Source organism: Cyanistes caeruleus, chromosome 5, assembly GCF_971803275.1.
Source record: "Cyanistes caeruleus chromosome 5, bCyaCae1.hap1.1, whole genome shotgun sequence".
In the NCBI taxonomy this organism is placed as follows: domain Eukaryota; kingdom Metazoa; phylum Chordata; class Aves; order Passeriformes; family Paridae; genus Cyanistes; species Cyanistes caeruleus.
In genome coordinates, this window is record NC_141705.1 from 31,455,621 (window position 1) to 31,476,348 (window position 20,728).

At 36.6% G+C, this 20,728-nt stretch overlaps 1 protein-coding gene across 2 annotated transcripts in view; it reads right to left on the minus strand.

Annotated features, from left to right (window-relative positions):
- Positions 1 to 20,728, minus strand: part of TLR3 (toll like receptor 3) — a 94,911-nt gene that overhangs the window by 13,622 nt on the left and 60,561 nt on the right. The window contains exons 3-4 of one of the 2 annotated variants that reach the window (XM_023925084.2): positions 568 to 668; positions 62 to 104 (exon numbers count right to left, since the gene is read on the minus strand). The exons of the other annotated variant lie outside the window; for it this stretch is intronic. Coding sequence (XP_023780852.2) covers positions 62 to 88 — 27 coding nt within the window. The 5' untranslated portion in view covers positions 89 to 104; positions 568 to 668. The remainder of the gene's footprint in view (positions 1 to 61; positions 105 to 567; positions 669 to 20,728) is intronic. 2 annotated transcript variants of the gene reach the window in all.

Sequence of the window (20,728 nt, forward strand, 5' to 3'; positions counted from 1 at the left end):
AGACCCAGCTTAATCTTATCCAGTCCATAAACACGGAAGAGTAAGGATGTACTTGCAGTACCTCTTGGAACACTCCCAGAGCTAGCATGCCACCAAAACTGAGTCTAGGAAAAAAGGAAGTTGTTGTAGTCAGAAACTGCATGATCATGTCCAGGGAAGCTCCATTTTCTGGGAACCAGCATGTAATACCAACGAGATGAACTGGCCTCTATTGATCAGCATGGGAACAAACTGTCCTTCAGAGACAGAGAGCTCTCAGCAAAGGCAGGGTGACAGGTTTTGAGGGACAGAACTAGGGTGGAGTTCAGGGTCAGGGACCACTAGAACCACAGCAAGGGAGAGACCCCCAGGGTCTCAAACCCAATCAGAACTCCTGGGCCACACCTCACAAGGGGTTTGGGGTGGGACAACTTCATCCAAGGCTCACACGGCCCCTCCCTCAAAGCAGGAGGTCAAAATTCACACTAGCTTGGCTTACAGCCGTGCCTCTCATGTGTACAATGCTTATCTGAAACTAAGTCTTTGCCTCCCTGAGGCACCTCACAACAGGAAGTCTGCTGATCTTACCTGATCTTCAGATATGAAAGCGTATTAACTTAGCACATAGCTAATGGGACTTCAGTGTTTTTGTAAACTGCAAGTCATGCTGCAAGCATCAGGGAGAAGACCTAAAATGAGAGAAGGCATTCAGACACTTCCAATGACTATCAGCCACTCAAAAGGTGAAAGCACCTTTTGTTGTAGTTGGATTCAGACATCCTATGCAGCAATGGACAGGTTCATGGAAACAGAATTTAAAGATGTCTGGAAGTGAAAGCAGCTACCAGGAGAAAGAAAGCAGGAAAGAGCAGACCTGAACACTAAAGGTCTCAGTCAAGTCTTGACAGGGGACTTCCTGCAACATCAAGGCAGCTAGAAGGGAGGACAGTGTGGCAGACAGAGTTAGCTTGGATCTGCCTCCTGAGACAAGAATAGATGCTTCTCTTGTGATTACATGAATTTGGTTAAGTTTAACTGTGCTGTTGAAATGTCTAGCAGGCCATGTGACTTTTGGGTGCGATAGTTCCTCTAAGGCTGCTCAGTCAATACTGCTAATTTACAAGTTGGAAAAATGAAATTACATTTGCTTTTTGTTGACACAAAAGTGGAAAAGAGTATGCAAAGTTTCATAGGCAGAATATGTTCATTACCATCTTCCCAAACCTCAAAGATGGAAGAATTTTCTTCCATGAATTTCTTTGTTTAATTCCTCTTGTGGAATAAAAGAAATGTTTGTGAATAAAATCTGGGAACATGACCTGGGAAGGTAGCTGAGAACTCCAGCCATTGTTTGGGATTTAAGCTATCTTGTAGCCAGCCAAGAGCAGTTGCTCTGATTAAATGTTTCTCACCTGGAAGTAACATTCAAAATGCCAGTGAACATGCAGAGATAAAATACAGCATTGACTCATCAGCTTTGACACCGTAGTGTACATTTTTCTGATGTGTTGCACTGACTGTAAAGATCCACTGCAACTGAGGAATAGGTCACAAATACCTGAGAAGAACAGGTATCTGAAATATTCTGGCCTGTAAGAGCATTCACAAAAGCTCATTTCACTACAGTTAGGTTGCTTTGCTTAGCCTAGCCAGGAGGCAAATTAGAGAACTGAGAATTCCCCTCTAGGATGGATTCCTGCTCAAACACTACCTCTCCTCTCTTTATTGGTACAGTTACAAAGGCAGCTTTTACAACCCTTTTCACTGCATCTTCCACTGCTCCAGCAATGATGCATCAGTACTAGCACACATATTATGTCAGTGCCTTTACTTTTCATCCAGGGAATTCTAATCCTAAAGCGAGAGCCCTGGAGCCGGACAAAGGAGAAGTCAGTAACTTTCAAGTTAACCTTTTAGACACGGTTAGAGAAGGTCAAAGTGTTTCACTTCATTATGTCACCATTTTATAAAAGAGGTCCCTCAATGTTTCATATTTGCAGCACTGGATTCATGTATATATAACTATTGCTCTTAAATGTTTCAGCCTTTTTTCATAAGGAAGTAGTAAAGAAGCTAGAATTTAGGACTTAGATATATTGTGTTGTGGAAATATTTTTGTACCTCCAAGAACTCTCCCCAAAAGGTGACAGCCTTCTTAAAATCTTGTTCTTATCCAGATTTCACAAATAAGCATGCATATTAAACATTTTTGATTTGCAATAGTTTCTATTTAATCGTATCTCCCCAGAGTATTTAATTGTCTGGTTTCAGAATCCCTTCCTTTTTTGTTGTTCCCCCTTTTTCTGGCACATTGCCATGCACGTTTTCATATCATATTTCCAACAAGAAATCTATGTCCCAATGCAGGTCACATATAGTGGCTCCCCTGCCAAGTGGTTTCACTGTGAACACAGCAAACTTCAATAAAGTAGAAATTCCATCTCTTGATTTACACTTATGCTTGCAACACAAAGAGCAAACGTTAGGACAATCCTACCACTTTTAGGAATATTTTCTCACTATGCTCTGAAGGCATTTTAATCTCTGGCTTCTGAAGATAACCTGTATTTAAAAGAGTCACAGCTGCATTGTAGCTTTCCATGTACTGAAATATCTATCCAGTATCTTTTTTGCATTGATTTTTTTTCCTGAGGAATCGCTGTGGCCTCAAAGCCCAAAATGCTCAGATTCCCTTTGAGCTCACAGAAGGTGAGATGCACAGAAGTAAATAACTGTGAAAACACAGCCAGACAGTCCACACTTTTTAATTCCTCATTGCCAAGAAGTACTTGGCTATGCTGACAGCTGACTTCAAATCCAAAATTGCTTCTTTACAAGGGCCCAAGTACATGTCTTGTCCACTCTTATTTTCTGATGTCTCTCATGAAAATATGGAAATAGCATCAATAAGTTATTCTTTAGGTTGTTTTTTCCTCATGAAAATAAATATATTTTAAACCCTATCAAATTTCAGTGCAATGAAAGGAAACACTCTCAGCTGCCAAGGATTAAAAAGTTCCTAGGGTGTATCACAACAACCTCAGTATCACAACATGAGCTGCTACATCTAACTTCCCTTACAAGGTAGTAAGCAAATAATGAGCATGCTTTTAAATGCAGTGAATATTGATTGTGAGCCTTCCGGAAATCTTGCTGTTTACATGGACTCCACACAGATGATCCTTCTGTGTATTCCACCTAACTGTGTGGGATTTTTGGCAATGCTCTGTTTTATTTTGAGGAATTCAAGGATATTCACACATTGCTCTCAATACAACTTTGTTTTATTTGCCTTTGATTAACTACTAAAATCAATACAATGCAATTTTAGTTACAGGATCAAGATTGATGAACAGGAGAGCCAAAGAAATTGTAACAGTCCTTATAAAACCAGATTCTGGTATCTGGAGAACAGTTACTTGGACAAAGTTTTTGAAGAATACCAAATAATTTCAACTTCCTTATTAAATTTTGACATGTTAGAATTTGTTTTAGTAGTGGTAAACATGACCTAAGTAATCTTAAATGTAACAAATATAACACAAAAATTATGAACTCAGTGAAAGTATAGGATGAAGTAACATGATTCAATGTTTTTAAACAAAACTTTAGTTCTACAGGTGTTTAAAATTTCTATTTTTCATTCTGAATACAAGTGAATACAACAGCTATTAGAATCCCAAAAAAAGCTTTTTGGGGTGCATTTTCTACAGAGCCTTTATAGCCCTCTCTTTGCAAGATGAACAGAGTTATAAAATTGTTTACAGAGAAGAAAAAAAAAAGGTCAATCACAACTGATAGTAAAAATATCAGGCTTTAACTATAATCTTGTTAGACTGAAATATGTAGACCTGTGTGTTAGATTACTACCAAATTGGTCTGCAGACCTTAAACAGCTGTTGTTTTTCTAAGATTAAGAATGTGAAAACTTTTATCTATAAATAAAGCATAGAACAATATGTTTCAATTCCTTCTCCTAGTCAGAACAAGGACACAAAAAATAGAGAAGTGTGTCTTGTTGTAACTGGCTAAATAAAATTCTAGGTTTAACAGCTGATACACATTTATAATTTCATTTAATTAGTATGTCAAGTTTTATGTAAGTAGTGGAAATATTACTATTATGGACAGAAATGTATCTATTAAAATATGTGAAATTCAAGAAAACATTTTAAAAACAAGTTGTAAAGCATTGGGCCTGGTTCAATGTCTTGAAGCTAGAGACTATTACGATTTTTTTACTGTATTGCACAAGATGCATTCCTTGAGGTCAGTTTCTTCTTGCCTACAGCTTATTGCTTTGAGCATACAAAATAAATTTGGAAACATTTGTTTGTAAACACAAATAGGCATTTGCATATAAATATGTTCCCCTGCATGGCAATAGCTCTGCTGTTCTCCATTAACCACCCTGATAAGTGGATTTAATTACCTAATGCTCCAGTAACTTGGCTGTAATTTTGACCCAGTGGGGAATTTAATGGAATAACAGCATAACATTCAGACTAATTTGCATTAGGGAAAGTAAAAGTGCAGAACAACGTTGAGGAAGTGCGAGTCACCACTCTGTTTAGCACAACTAAAACAGCATGTCTGTAACATTGGAAACTGTTTATCTGTAGGGGTTTTATTTCATAAAGTATCAGGAGGTGTTTGATGATGATATACATGGGCAGTAAAGACAAGAAGAAATCATACAGTGTGTTGTGCATCTATGAAAACAACAGAAAATGAGATATAGAGTTTATGCATATAAAATATGGGTCCTTGTTGCAGTGACGAGACCACCCCAGAAATGCAAAAACATAAGAAGCATAAGGACCAGGGATCAGAACAGAGCATATAGAAAAATTCCATCTAAGACTGGCGTCTTGCTGCACATCAGGTTACATTGGGTGAATTCTGACCTAATTTAACAGAAATAAGGATTTATTACTGCTAGTTACACTGCTTGTAACACAGGAAATATGCAAGATGACCTGACGATTAAAGGTCAACACAGAGACTGCTTGAATCTGTCTAATGAGTTTTTAATATCCATTTGAAACATTGTGTTATGCAACCAATTGCTGATAATTGTTTATTTAAAAAAAAGACACCTAGAGCTAGAAAGATTCTTCAAGAGATGATTTTACATTCTGCAGAATATCTTGCCAGATAACACAGCCAAATAAACCAAATAAGTGAGACTCCACGTCATTGGGATCTGCTTCCTGCTTTTACAGACAGTCTAGGTCAGGACAATCTCCCAGACATCTGCACAAGCCACTGTCACAGACCATGAAACACTACCTACAGTGTAAGGAACCCCAAACCTGCAGTACAAAGTGAAAAGCAAAGAGAATATTGCACAGGAAAAGTGCAGGAGTGAAGAACACACATTGACAATGGTAACATCATACAGTGAAAAACTTTGCTATAGACTTGTCTATAATGAGTACAGGACAAAGAATTATTAGAAAAAATTTCACATGAATCAAGACATTACTCCTGTCAATTGATAGCTTGCTTATGGTTTACAGATATTATACCACACACTTATCTGAATCTATGTATTGATGAGCAACTGAGCAATTAAGGCATTACTTTTCCAGGAAACTAAAGTTATTTTTAACAGAAGAATTTGAGATTTTAGAATCCCTGTATTCCATTTCTCCAAAATGAAAATGTAACATGTAACATGTTAATCTACTGGTTGTGATCATGTCATTCACATTATGCACAGTTGAAAACTGTCTTTTAAAGAAAGGCAAGTTTATAGACTTCTTGCCATTTGATATATAGAAAACAAGTAAAAACTAGCACTCTGATATTTTTCTGGATGTGAAGATAACCTGAAAAGCATTTACAGATTTAGTTTATTATTTATTTTTAAGGTTTCAGTTCTGTCTTTTGTTTATTGGATGATGAAGGCAGGGCTGCTCATTTGGAAGTTGCTTAAGGAGAAAGCAAGTGTAAAGCAACAGACAGCAACAGGAAATTATGAGAAGAGCATTAAAAAGTTCTGTGAAAATCTGTTGCATTAATGTTTAAGTACTGCAGTCTGTAGAAGCAATATACAGAGGAAAAAAAAAGGGGGGAACTTGCCAAGCAGTGCTTTCTGTACTGTCTGGAAGCCTTCTGAAGCAGAAGTTTCTGCATGTGTCTTGCATGCTGAAAGATTTGAGAAAGATTTGGTGAGTTTCACCAACCTGCAGCTCATTGCCCTGACATCACTACTGAAGATGAGGAAAGTAAACCTAGAACATGTATTTGACCTTGGAGCCCTTCCCTATAGAATACAGCCTTTTTTGATTGCTTCAACCTTAGTGAAATTTCCTTACAGTCTTGGGCTTCCATATTTATACTCTTTCTGATCATATGCACATGTGAAAATAAGATTTGCACACAAAGATCATTGGCAGTTTAAATTTACAATATAGGTTGACCTTATGAAGGTTATGTATTAGGCTATAGGAGCATCTTACATCCTTTCCCTACTACTGGCCAAATGAATAAACAAAACACATGAGTAATTTCTTATCAATTGTCCAAAGATTAAGTCTACAATTATAATTCTGCCATTTTCTGCATCTGTCTAGTTAAAAGCTCCAATGTTTTGGACATTCTGGAATTTAGGTGAGAGATGAAGTCTCAGTATATCTAAGTAACTTCAGTTCAGCATGCATGGCTATGTCAAGCATAAAGTATAATCCATACAGTGGAAATAAAATACATTGGCTGTGTTGTCTGAAAGGGACTTCACATCAGTTTTTCCTTTTTAATTACACCGCACAAGTTAGGTGTTGTCTTATGTTCTTCATGCCAGATTGCTTTTGATCACACTGAGAAACACTGTAAAATGAGGGTCATCTATCTATATAAACATGACCATAAATCAAATTAATTTCTTTTCAACCGAAGTTCAGCATCTAAAATCTATATACCTAATATTTGTACCTATAATGAAAACAAGTGCATGTGTAAGTAGCATCAACCAGAGTGTCTCAAAACCATTATTTGTATCCTCCAAACTACATAATTTAAGTTTCTCTAACTGCTAAGAATCTACTTTGGAAGTGATCTCCCTTACAGTACTTTATAAGCAGACAATGGATGCTATGCATCTCCTCTGATTTGAATTTCTTGTGTTAACAGTCTTGGGGGGGAAAAAAGCCCAAAAAAATCAAAACCTTAAATTAAAAGCACTGAAACAAAAAACAAGCTTTTCATTTGGAGACTCCATAGGAGGTAGTCAAGACAGAAGATTTGATCCCACATAGTACTACCTGGCCAAATACATGAGCAAATACTGAACAGGTTTCTTGAAATTCCTTGAGATTTTTAGACCTGAAACTATTAGTCACTGCTTTACTAGGGCTAATAATTGAAATACAAATAGATTGATAAAAAAAAATAGATCCAGAATATTTTTAATGTTTTTTTGCACTTCATTATTTAGCAACTGAAGTAATAGTGGAACTATGATAAATATTTTATTTTAGGTACTTTTATTATAAGAAAGTTAGGAGAAATGCATTGTATACCTTTTCTGTATAAGAGAGTAAAATAATTTCAAAAACATAGAGCTGCAATTGGTGATATTGGCACTATTCCACCCCACCCCTCCCAAAGAAAGCTATTTATAACAGGAAATGTCACATTCTATTATTTTGAAAGACAGCATTGAAGTATCATGTTAGCAGTTGCACTTATTCATGAAGATGTCAAATTTGTCAGGGTTTAGAATTCTCAAAGAACACCACTAGATGTCAGCATTAACTTTCTGCAAAATGCTAACCAACCAGTTGGTTTCTATTTAGAAATCAGTACCAACCCTGAAAGTAGCTCATGAAGTCCAAAGTTCGTTACGGAAAACGTGGGTTTTTTTAATAGTTTAGCACTTTTTTAGCAGTTTGCTCCTCCAGCTGCTTCAGAATCAGAGCTACATGGCTGGCACAACTCAATTTGTTGAATTAAATCTAGAATTACAAGAATTCCACAGTCTTATTCCTAGTAACTGAACATTTAATATGCATAGAATGAATCATTTTATTCAGCTAATAGAAAGAAACAAAAAAAACCCCAAAAACAGGACCACAGCCTACAGAATCTGGTATATGTATTGCAATCACTGCTCCTAAGCTGCCTGCTGCTGCTACTGAATTTACCAGAATTTTATCCAAATAACATAAGGAGTAACATATGGACAGAACTGCACTTTAACAGTTTTATAACAGACTACATCCTGTAAAATTCAGAGGTGCGTCATTATGACAGTGAGATACCTAAAATACATGGCTTATTATTCCTAAGATACCAGCCTTAACCTTCCCTAAGACTTCCCACAAGCTATTCACAGAACTTTCTGGTGGTGGATTAATTACAATTATGAAAAAACAAACAACAACAACAACAACAGCAAACCAGAAAGTTTGCAAGCACTTGAAAGATTTTTTTTGGCAACAGACAAAGCATCTGAGAATTTCTCTTCTGATTCAGCTAAGTGTCTCTTCTATCAGCTTTCTTTACTTCCTGACATGAGGATGTATGCCTTACAAAAATGCCTTTGACCTGGATTTTCCTTCTGAATTCTTGTACTAATTTGTAGAAGAAAGCAGATCTGAACACAAAGTGTGAAAATTCACAGTGTAGGAACACTTGCTATTGGAATCTAGACTTTTGCACTGCTCATCAAAGCCAGCTATGAAGTATATTCATACACAATAATGATTAGTTGTTTTGAATTGGCAGGATAGGAGGTAGTGGAACATCTTTGTACTTAAATTTCAGTACAGGTTACTGTATTTAAGAAGACATGAATTGAAAGCAGAAGTGATGAATAATTTTGATTTAGTACTTTTGTTCCAAGCAATGTCAGTAGGAAGTCATGTTATTAATTTTGTTTCAGATAAAGGTAAGGGAAAAGTGTTTTACAAATAGTATGCAGATCATAAGAAATTCTGTCCTTTGATGTTCCCCTACAGTGTAAGCCTGGGCTGGCTATTTTACTACCCTTTTATTATTTTCTCTATTCTATAGGAAGAGATTAAATTAGGTTTCAATATTTAGAGCAATCATGGGCACCTGCAGATAGAATATACTACATATTATCAGCTGCATTTGTTTGTGCAGCCAGGACTGAACAGCCTAGAATAGAACTGGTTTTCCAAACCAGTTCCTTCCATGAGATTTTTCCCACCTGTATTGAACTGACCATGAAATCCAAGGCCTTAACAGCTTCCTTAAGCAGATTATTTTATTGCTACTTTCTCCATTCTCTCTTGTTCCATGGAAAAGACTCTTACAGCTAGTTGGGTATTGTGTGAATTAAGTTTTAATCATTTAGCACAGAGAGTATCTGAATTTATAGAGCACCTGACAACCTTACATTCTGGACAGTGGTGTTAGTGCTGGTTGAAATATTCAATTTTGAAATGCAAAAAAATCTGCATAAAATAAATCCCCAATGCAAGTTTTACAGTCCTTGCAAGTTCTATGGTCCAGAAGCCCTTCAGGGTGTGGAGCAGCACTGAGCTGTCTTACCCAAGTCACAATGGCTGGACATATCCAAGCACCCAGCAAAACTGTTGGAGTCAAACAGTGCTCCCTTGAGCTATACTGTTTAACTTCCAAATCTTTTCTGCTGCCAAGGCCATTGCAATAGATACTCAGGAAACAAAAAGTAAGAGACAGCAAGTCCTTCAAACTGCAAATAAAATCACTTTTGTCAAGAAGCAATATAGTTCACGGCAGAGTTCTGTAATTTGTCTACTTTGTAAAAAAGTGAAGAGGTGAACTGCAAAAAAAAATTTTAAATTATGGAGGGAGACAAAGTATTTCTAAACATAAAGGAGTTCAAATCTTTTGTCTATTGAGTTACCTGGATAAATTTTTGGCTACAGTTATTAGAAAAAAAAAAAAAAAAAAAAGGATAAATTTCACAGAATCCAGGATCTTAAAGCTGAAATGAGTGTTATGCCCTGAAAAAATGTCTTTGCAATAGGCAATATTTACTTTAAGTTAAACAAGTACAGAGAGGAATCTAGTGCAGACCAGCAGATCTCACCAGTATTGCCAACTGGAACCATGACGCACACATAATTTAGATTCTCAGAAAAACTTAGGTTGGCTTGAAATTGACCTTACATCAGGAGTAAAACTTTGGGCTAAGAAAGCCTTCTTTTGCATGTAAGTCCAATTAAGTTGACAGCTGGAAGCTCTTACATAAATATGACAACTAATGAATAACCTTCCCTCCAAACAAGCTGAGATTGTTTTGGGGTTTGTTTTGTTTTGTTTTGTTTTTAAAAAAGGATAATTATTATTAAAATTATAGCTTAAACACAAAACAGTGGGACAAGCAAGAAAGCTGTGGATCAGGAACACCAAATATACAGAAATTTTTTGTATGTTCTTTTTATGTTTTAAAAATCCTCATGTATTTTTAATTATCTCATGCCTCCTTATTACAGAGATACTTGTTCTTACATTCTCAGAGCAGCTATTCAAAAGCAATTTCTCTCCATCTGAAGCCATGCCACTCACAATATTGACAAGGTCAGTGAGGTGCACAGGAAGTCATTTGCTGAGTAAGTGCTAGTCATGCAATTTACAGCTGCTTGGATGAGCTGTTTTAATTTACAGCACAGTTTTTTGAGTTGTCAACCTGCTTTAAAGAAAGATGCTTGAATGATTCCTCTCAATATCATTGTATTCTCTCCACAAGTGAGAATGTTATCCAGATTTTTAATGCCAGATATAAGTAGGATTGTAGTTTTATGTATACCAGAAACTAGAATAGGAAGTAGTGCCCACTTGTTTTTTACAGCCACTTTTCATTCCTGTCATGTGTAATATGAGATGAAGAAATAATATATTAGAGCTCTGGAAGCAGTTCAGGGACATAATTTAAAGAGTGATTAATGCTGTTGCACGGACAGGATCTCCTTAATCACTTGGCTACAGAATAGACCATGACTCTTCAAAAATACTTATATCAGACATTAGAACACTGTTCTCTGCCAGTTACCCTGCTTTGTTTCACAGAAGTTTTACATCAACAACTTGAAAATTTGAAAAAGGGAGGGGGGGAGGTCAAAGGATATCAAAAAAATGATTAGTTCTCTTAAGCAAATAAAACATTGTGTGCATAAATACATTCCTGAACAGTGCCTGGAAACACATCACAGAAGGGTCCTCTAATAAAGTAATCATATTATTCATTAACATTTAAAAACTATTCCAGCACACTGCTCTGTGGTATGTTCTCAGCCTGCTTTGCTGCAGTTAAGAAAAAGGTCCAGGGTTCATAGGGGAGGGCTTGTAAGCAGCTCACAAACAACGTGCTTGAAATTCCTTCCTTTTGTAGCAGGAGTGCAAAACTACAGTTGAATAATCAAGCTATTGAACTAGGATTTATGCCAAAAAGACTAATTTGTAAGCTGCGTCCAAAGTGTCTGGGTTTGAAGTGATTTGCATATTTCTTCCTCTGTTATTCTAGGAATGCTATGGGAAACTTGCTACCCCAGGTCTCAGCAGTAGGTTTCTCATGCATACCTTTCCAAACTTGTCTTTGGAAACATGAAAGCAATGAGTGTGACAAGCATCAATGTTATATTCGTGTAGCTTATGAATACAGGTATTCATGGATTCTAACTTGAAATTTCTTACAATGTACAATGGGATTCTGTTTATCTGGGTCACATTAAAAACCAATCATAATGATTTATGCAAAAGCAAAAGGGCTGTGATAAATATAAATAATGAAAGTCTGCCAAATGTTTATGTGCCAAGATAAAAGGCAGTCTTATAGCTGTGAAATAGGAAATAGAAATGACACTCATCAAATGCTGGGCAGCCCTGGGCATTGCCCAGCACAAACTTATTATTCAGTACCTTCTACTGAAAAAAAAAAAGCCTGCTCTTGTAACTGTAACTGAGCAAAAGTAGAATTTGACTGTGACACTTCAGTATTCACATTATGGTCCTTATTTCACTGCATAATAAATTCACTAATTTAGTCATGGGAAGTCATTAAGCGACCAGCTTAAGTCACTCATCCCTATGAAATTACTTTCAAATGCTACTTTAAAGAATGGACAAGAATTATGGCAGAAGTGTTCACTTAGTTCCAGTCAAATTGTATTGAATGGGAAAGTTAATGCACTGCAGTGGATATTCAGTTTCAGTAAAAGAAACAAGCAAGCTAGGCACTAAAGGCACAGTAGGATATGTCTTTTTTTTTGTTTCCTTCAACCCATACATACACACAAGATGTATATTTTTCCAGGGTTTGACATTTTACCAGGATGTTTTGCTTTTGATGTATTTTACTCCTTGTGTAAGCCATTATGTTTGTATCTCCTGCACAGACTGAAGCAGAATCCATTGTAAAGAGAGTGGAAGATGTGCTGAGGTTCCTGTGCTGGAGGACAAGTGAGCATTCCTAATGGAAAGAAGGTTCAGGACACTGCAGAGTGTGTCAAAGTGCTGCCTCACTGCACTGACCTGCCAAGCACCAAGAGAAGGGAACCTTTCTAGTGCTGAGTGTGGTGGGGAATGTATTCAGTCATCCTTGGTGGGTCCCAGGGATGCTAAAAGATAACATTTTCACTCTCCTTGTCACCACCTCTTTTCACTATCAGCCTTGTGCTGTGAAGAACCCTCCTTTAGCCACAGTCCATTCATGGGGTAGAGTTACAGACCCTTAACTTCAAAGCACAGTAACTTTAAGTTAGTTCTCTGAAAAATCATCCTAATAAGACTTATACTGTAAAGACAGCCTCATGCTGTTTACTTATAACTTTGAGTAAATATACCCATTAACTGGTAAAAAATGCAAAAGCTTCTTCCTCTGCATTTAAACTGATGCTTGAACATTTCAATTTTCTTGGTGCCATTGTTATTTTTTACTTTAAAATGTCTCAGAAAGATGCTTTCACAGAGGTTTGATACCATGTTTATCTACAGAATATAACAATCAAATTCTTTGCAGCTGGTACAGTATTTGATGAATTTTTTCTGTACTTTTTTATTGATCAGCAATTTTTTTTCACAGCTTTGCTGCTTAACCAAACTTAAGCTTTCATCAATGTGTATTGCACTGAAGTGAATTTAGGGCCCTAACATAAGAACAATCATCTTGTTTCTTGACAGCAATGAAGCCATATTAAGTCTTCCCCAGCTACTCAAGATCTCTGTTACAAATCTGTTGTTGCAACAAATACATATGTTGTGGCAAATGCAACCTAGATGGCTTTTAAACTCTTTAACTTTCATTTTGAAGCTTGAAATGATCTTGCAATGACATACAGCAAAGAAAGGTTTTATTTATGACTCTATTGCTACCCTGGATCAAGCATTAGTAAAAGGAAAAATATCTTTATAGATGCACCATACACACATGGCCAGCAAGGATAGAACAGTGACATTACAACTAATCACTCAGATGGAAGCATAGCCTAAACTCATGACCAATAGCTGCATGGAAAAACAAAACAATGACAAGAAGCTGATTTTAGATATCCTAAACAGGACATTTGGAGGTTTTTTTGGACTGAATTTTAAGGGTGGTTTTGGATAAACATAACCTTTGCAGAAGCCAAAAGCCAGTCATGTGGTTTGGAAAGAAGTATTCAAAGATCATTGCTTGAATGGATTTTGGCAGGGTCAAGGCAAAATTCCAGCAGTACATACCACCAGTGCCACCCACTTGCAGCACTGCACAAAAAGTTTTAGGAAATAAAATCTGGGAGAGGGACTTTGTACAAAACTACCAGCCCTCACTTGCAAATGCATTTTCCAGGAAGTATTAGGGAAATACATGGTGAAATTAGGATACAGTCACTGTCTATATAAACTCATTTAAAATGTGTACTTACCCACAAGTTTTGATTTAAGGTTGCAGTATTTAGAGCTGGCGAAGTCATGATTTGCTTTTCTGATTCCCATAGTCCTGCCCAAATCCAAGCCATTTTGCTATTGAAACTTTATGTAATCTCTAAGAAAAACAGAGACTTTCAGTAGAAATACTTTTTAAGGCTAATCCTGATAATCCAAGGGATGTGCAAAAATCCTTCACCTGAGGAGGAACAACCCCAAGTACCCAAGCACACAGGGGTGCATTTGAATGGAAAGTGGCATGGTAGCAGAAAACCTGGAGATCTTCATAGAAAACAAGTTGAATCCAATCTGTGCAGCAAAACATGCCAACATCTTGAGTTGCATTAGCCAGTAGGCTGATGGAGGCAGTTCTTTCCCTACACTCAGCACTGCTGAGACCACAGTCTGGGTTCCCTGGGTATAAGACAGACATAGACATACCAGAGCAAGGGCAGTAAAAGCAATTAAAGGATTGCAGTGTTTTTCACACAACAGTTTGAAAATACTATGAATGTTCAGCCTGGAGAAGTATCTGATGGGAGCACACAGATTTTGTACCAGACTGTTAGTGGTAGCCAGAGAAAGGATGGAAATTGTTTAAACAAAAAAGTTTTTACTTAGGGTGATGAAACACTGGAACAGCTTTCAGAGGTTATATAGTCTCCATCCTTGCAGATATTCAAGATCAGACTGGACACAGGTAATGTCAAGCTCCTCTACATGACCTTCCTTTGCACAGAGCTTTGAGTAAATAGTCTTCAGAGGATCTTCCATCTTCAACTAGGACTTCACAGGATCCATTCCAGAGAGACCAGGCCAACTTAGTTTCTTTTTAATGTGTTTTACTTGGTCAAATCTGAGTTTGATTAAAGGAAAGCACCAAATGTGCCACTTACTATGAAAGCAAATTTCAGGCTCCCCTTTACTTTATATGTGATACAGGAAAATATTTGCTGATAATATTGTTGGAAAGCCATGAGCCTTAACTGAGATCTTTACACAGTACTGCTGAGAAACTGAAACAGCCAATGCCAATGCATTTATTTATACATTTAAGCATTATTAAGCATGCATTTTAAACAGAGACTGGACTATGCAATACTGCAGAAAATTCAAATGGATTGGTGCATGGGGTAGTTTACCTTTGTATTCAAATTTAGATTTTAAATGTACTTAGTCTTATTCCACTAGGAACATGGTAGAGTCATTCATTTGAAATCAGGGATTAGCATCTGCTCCAACAGAGTCTAAAATTTTTGCTGTAACACATTTGTATTGCACTGGTAGCCTAGGGTGGAGAAATAAATACCCCTTACAATATCTGGCAGTAGGTAAGAATTAGAAATATGACCTAAAGTGTGGTATTTTAAGCTCTGCAGTCCTCTATATAATTTAGAAGAGGGAATAAGCTATATAGTGCTTCAATTTAACTAGCCAAAGCTGTTAATACTCTTAATGTCCTGAAATGACAGCTTCTGTTGACTGTTCTCTCTGTCATAAGTGCTGGATCCAAGATTACTTTGCCTAGAACAGCTTCTGATCAGCTCTGAGTATAAATGCCAAGAGGACTCATTAACATTCTTTGTCTTATAGTCTCACTCATGTAGAGGTCTTCAGAGTCATCATTAAAGAAATTAAATATTTAAGAACATACAAATTAACATCAGTAAAAGAAAATATCTACTGGCATTTTCTTGCTGCAATTACCTGTGTACTAGAAAAAGGTGAGGGAGCAAGAAGGCTTCCTCCACTGTCATTCTGCTCATCATTTTAGCTTTCAACTAAAATACAGGGAAAATGATACTATATAGTACATAGCAAACCCATAAAATTAGTATATTGAAATCAATATTATAGTATTAGAAGACTCTTAGATTTTTTTACTTATATGTAAGTGAAAATAAAAAAATAAAAAAAAATTAGGTAGCAAATATATTCAAATAAATTATGGGTTACATATTAATTTTGACACTCTTCCAAATATACTTATTATATACTCCAAATGATGCATGCACATATGGGAAAAATATGATCATGTAATAGAATAAATTTCTTATACTGGCAAAGCCAAAAAATTACTGAAGTTTAAACACCTGATGTTTCAATAGAAGCAAACATACTTACTATAAAGTTTTCTTTGCATCCTTAAATTCCTCCTAAAGAAACTGATAATGCAACTCCTTCACAGGAAACTGTAATATGGTTGGTCTTCTTAATAAACAGCAAATGTTTAACTCTGACCACTCTGTCACACAGCAGTAAGCAGCCAGTGCATGCATAAGAAATCTAATGCTTGTTTTAGAGCTGGACATCTCTTGTTCCAACTCTTCTGAGCTGATATAAGCTATTGACTCTTCATGCTGGACCTGAGAGTTGAAGTACAGGAAACAGAGCTTTTCTCAGGGTTCTGTTGCTCTAGAACTTCATGGTTGCTCCAATAAATGAAGAACCTCATTTCAAGTGACGGATGGTACTGACCAGGCTGACAATATTTACTGAGCAGAGAGGAAAATTAAAACTATTTCATTCATTCAGCAGCATTTACTGAAGCCTGTTGCAAGCAGTTCTACAGAACCTCAAGAGAAAACTTTGCAAGACTTCTTTTCAACAAAACCTGATTGTGGGATGGTAATAGCCCTCTACCCAGTACCTTATTGTATTGTAAAGGCTCAACACAGTCCTGTTGGAATCAATGGAAGTTATACCCATTTGCATCAGCAAAGGATCTGGCTGCAACTATTTAGTGATCAACAGCAGCTCAAGTATATTCTAAAGAACTTGTTTGTTTTGCATTCTCTCGACTTTGAAAACCGCTCAGTTCATGTATAAAAACTTGCACTGTTCAGGAACATGGATCTATTTGCAAGAGGTGACTCATGCTTTTGCTGGGGACAGAATTAAAAGTAAAACAAACTGAACTTAAGTTAGAAAGGAAATAAACACTGGCAGACAAAACTAAAAGGCTCACTGATGTCACGCTATTAAGTCCTAGAAAATTACTCTATCATTCTACTGCCTGAGCCTAGGATTCTTTCCTTTCTTCTTAATCTCACTTTTTGGACATTATCCAGCTTACTTGATTCACCTCTCAACTTGTATCCTCTGACAATCTTTAGAAAAATAAGCCCTTTGGATTTTTTCCCCCCTTTCTTCTTGTTGCCAAGGATTCTGTTTAAAAAGCATGCTTGCTTGACTTTCAGGAATTTGCACCAATATAGAATAGCGATGAGTTACAGCATGTTCAAGAAATGCACTCACTTCCAAGCACTGAAAGAACTGATGACCAACAAGGCAGCTACGGTATTATGGTGCATACATTGCACCACTGCCTTTTTATCAGCAAGGAGGTTTATAAATATTTAGTTGTATTTGTTTGAAACTAACCAACTAAGATCCTAATAAGCCTGACAAACATTTCACTGTGTGTTACCAAGTGAAATATTACAAGCCAGGTGGATATGAAAAGTATGTCTGGAAAGTTAACAAACTCCTGCTTAAAAACAATACTGCAAAGGATTTGGGTAGAAGTAATTTTTCATGATAATCCTCTAACTAATTGGGCATGCTGTCAAACATTAACTTTCAAGGTCATGTCTATGTATTTTATATTCCAAAATTTCTCACTAAGCTCAAGCATAAATCAGACTTTCTGTCTTTAAGTGAAAGGAGGAAGGGAAAAAAACCAGAAGAGACAGACAGTGAAGCAGCCTTCCTTCAATTTTTTGCATCACCTAGGACAGCAACCTGTGCCTTCCACAAAGTGGGATTATCCTATGCACCTCACTTGACTAAGGTTTGTCCCCAAGTCTTGTCCTGGAACTGTCTTTCCCTGTGGAAAGTTACTAAACATTTCCAGCAGAAATTTTTGATCCTGAAGATCCCAGATCCCTGGACACAACTTGAAATTAGATTAATATCCTCGCCAGCCATTATTTTACTTCTGACTGAAGTGCTCTCAGGCTTTCTATCTTGACACTCAAAGACTCCCTGAAGAACAAATTTTTTTTAAAAGTCCTTTCAGTTTGTTGTTTGGTTTTTTTTAAGTTTGCATTTTCTGCTGGAAATTCTCACTAAACACACATCCTGCTTCATATTTTAAATATTCACTTGCATGCCATGAGGAAAAATGTGCTACAAGATATCAGATGAAGGGTGTTTTTCAATGCATCATTTCTCCAGTCACTCCAATATATGAACAACACCATCTAGTGTAAATTTCACTAACATCCCTTTGGTTAATGCTCACTGCTGTATGACCTTTGGCCACTAAATATGTTCAATGGCACATGCTTGGTGCATGGACTTAGGTGAAAGGCACTAGCAAATTCCTTGGCCTTACAGCTTCTCATCTTCATTAACACAACTTCCCTTTCCCTGGCATCTATCTTTTTATAATCCTGATTAAGAATAATGCTTCAAGTTTATGGTGCAATTAAGACACTGATAGTCAAATGGATTTCTATTGGGTTAGAAGCAGATTAAAAATCTGGTTCAGAACAACAATTTAGTCTAAAGAGACAGTTTTTAACATTAGTTATTCCACTGTCAGATGTATTAAACTTCCCAACACCCTACCCACCTCAAGAGTTTTGTGTAGGTAGCTTCCCTTATTGTGAGCACAGCTTTAATGTAATAAAAAGGAATCCACCTTCCTGCTAAAATTGCCAGTTATGGAGATTAGAATAATATACCTCAGTTTTTCTCCCATCATGTCACAAACTGCTATGTATGTACAGTACAGAACATTTACAGAACATTTTCAGAAGAGATGTGCTTACTGCACAGACTGCAAAACTCTTCACTACTTCATTTTGATCTTTGGCAGGGACAGAAGGTCAAGACTCAGTCAAATATGCAGCTACCATCAGAATATGGATTTGGCTCATTCCTTTGCCAGGACAAGAAATTCTTGGATGGTCAAAAGCAAGGTGCAAGCCAGGTGAATTACTTTGGCAGCCTGGGATATGGTCCGTAGACTATTACATCACTATATTTATCTAAGTGTAAAGTTATGCGGGGAGTACAAGCAAACACCTGGGCATAGATAAAGCCTACTAAAAGCTAACAAAATCTTTCCCTTTTTGCTGGACTCAAAGCTTTCATATTTTTCTGTTGTCCAAATTATATAAAATATTCCAGATCTCAGTACTACAGGTTATGAATTTTTTTTTTCTTTCCCATTACTCTTGAGGAACTTCAATTTTTCCTTCTAAATAGAATCTACTAAATTAAGTGTTGTGCAGGAAAAAAACCCACTCAAATCAAAAGCACTTTCCTACCCAAAATAAATGAACATGAATTTACTTCATTGTCGTATTTCACCTGCTACTTCTGTCCTTGAACATGACAACATTTCATTCAGCATTCATTCTGGCTGCTTGATGTCAGACAAAAACTTGTGCAGGAAGGGTTTCATGGAAATAAATAGCTCGTGCATAAAAATGTACATTACAGAGTATCTCAGCCTACCAGAATTTTACTTGCTCTGAGTTTTGGGGTATTAAACTACATCCAGAAGTTCTACAAACTGTTTCATTTTATGGGTGACAGAGTGGTTCAGCCCCACCTTTCAGGTAAGCAGGTGCCTGCACTCGCTTGCTAAATGGGGTTAAACCACAATGCCTGGCTTTAAAAACAAGACACAACACACTGAAAAAATCAAAACAACTTTGAAGCAACCCATTGTGAACAACACTTAATCTTGTTTTGCTCTGTGCCAACAATCACTCTGGAAAATATTTTGAGAATAATAAGCCCAGCTGTGAATTAGACAATAATTTAGGACACTGGTCTCAAATCATATTATGAGTTATGAGGATATGTTTCACAGAATAGAAGGAGTCAAATATGGAAGTGCCAGTAGACTTTCTGTAGAAAAAAAAATGAAGCTGATAAATTGAATCAAGATGGACAAATGGCAATATTACAATGTAACTATTCACAAAAAAAGTCTTCTATTATTCTTTAGTGGGACATTTTCAAGATACCATTTAAGATTAATCCATCACCAATAGAAAAGCTTTATGCAGAGAACTGCTTATAGCAAAGTCACCTTTATCTTTCACAGTGAGAAGGCCAATTGTCTTCAAATAAATGGCCACGAGTCACTATTGTTGTTAGTCTAAAAAATCTCTGAACCTTGTTGCCAAGCACCATTTTTAGATACACCTCAGCGAACACAGCACTCCAACTGTTAAGCAAACATTATGATGTCTGTTTTAGTCTTCTAAAAGCAATGTACAACAAAAGGAATCCTGATAAAGAATTGGGACACCAGCATAAAGGTAAAATTGGTGTGCGCTTTACACACGTTTTCCTCCTTGTGTACTCTTATTATCTCTGCTGTTACTATTCACATTACTTTGCAGCTACTAGCAAAGGTAAGAGAAGTAATCTGGAGATGTCTCTGGAGGCAGAGTCCATTGCTTTCTAAACATGTAACTAAACACATTCTAGAGATTTGATCTGCAATTATAACACATCACTTAATCTTTTCTGTTATGAAATTTTTACCAAAATATTATTTAACTGCAACGTAAATACTTTTAATCAAGCACAAACAATTGTAACTATGAACATGAAATTTTGTCCTTCACTTGGTGTTTCTATTGGCTCCTGCAATCTTTTATATGCTAAAAGTTCAGGCTGGCAAAAACTGTTACAGTGCTATACGGAGAGTTATTGCTCTTAAGAAGAGTCACTACTTGTGGTATGAAAAAGTCAAACTGAAAGTGATATATTTGAGGGAAATCATCCTTTTCATCTTAATCTAAAATATTAAGCAGGAGAGAACACAATAGACTCTTCAGTTAAAATAGGTGATGCCCAAAAGCAGCTTTCTGTGAAAGCTATACTACTGCAAAGTAAAGAATTTCTAAATCAACAT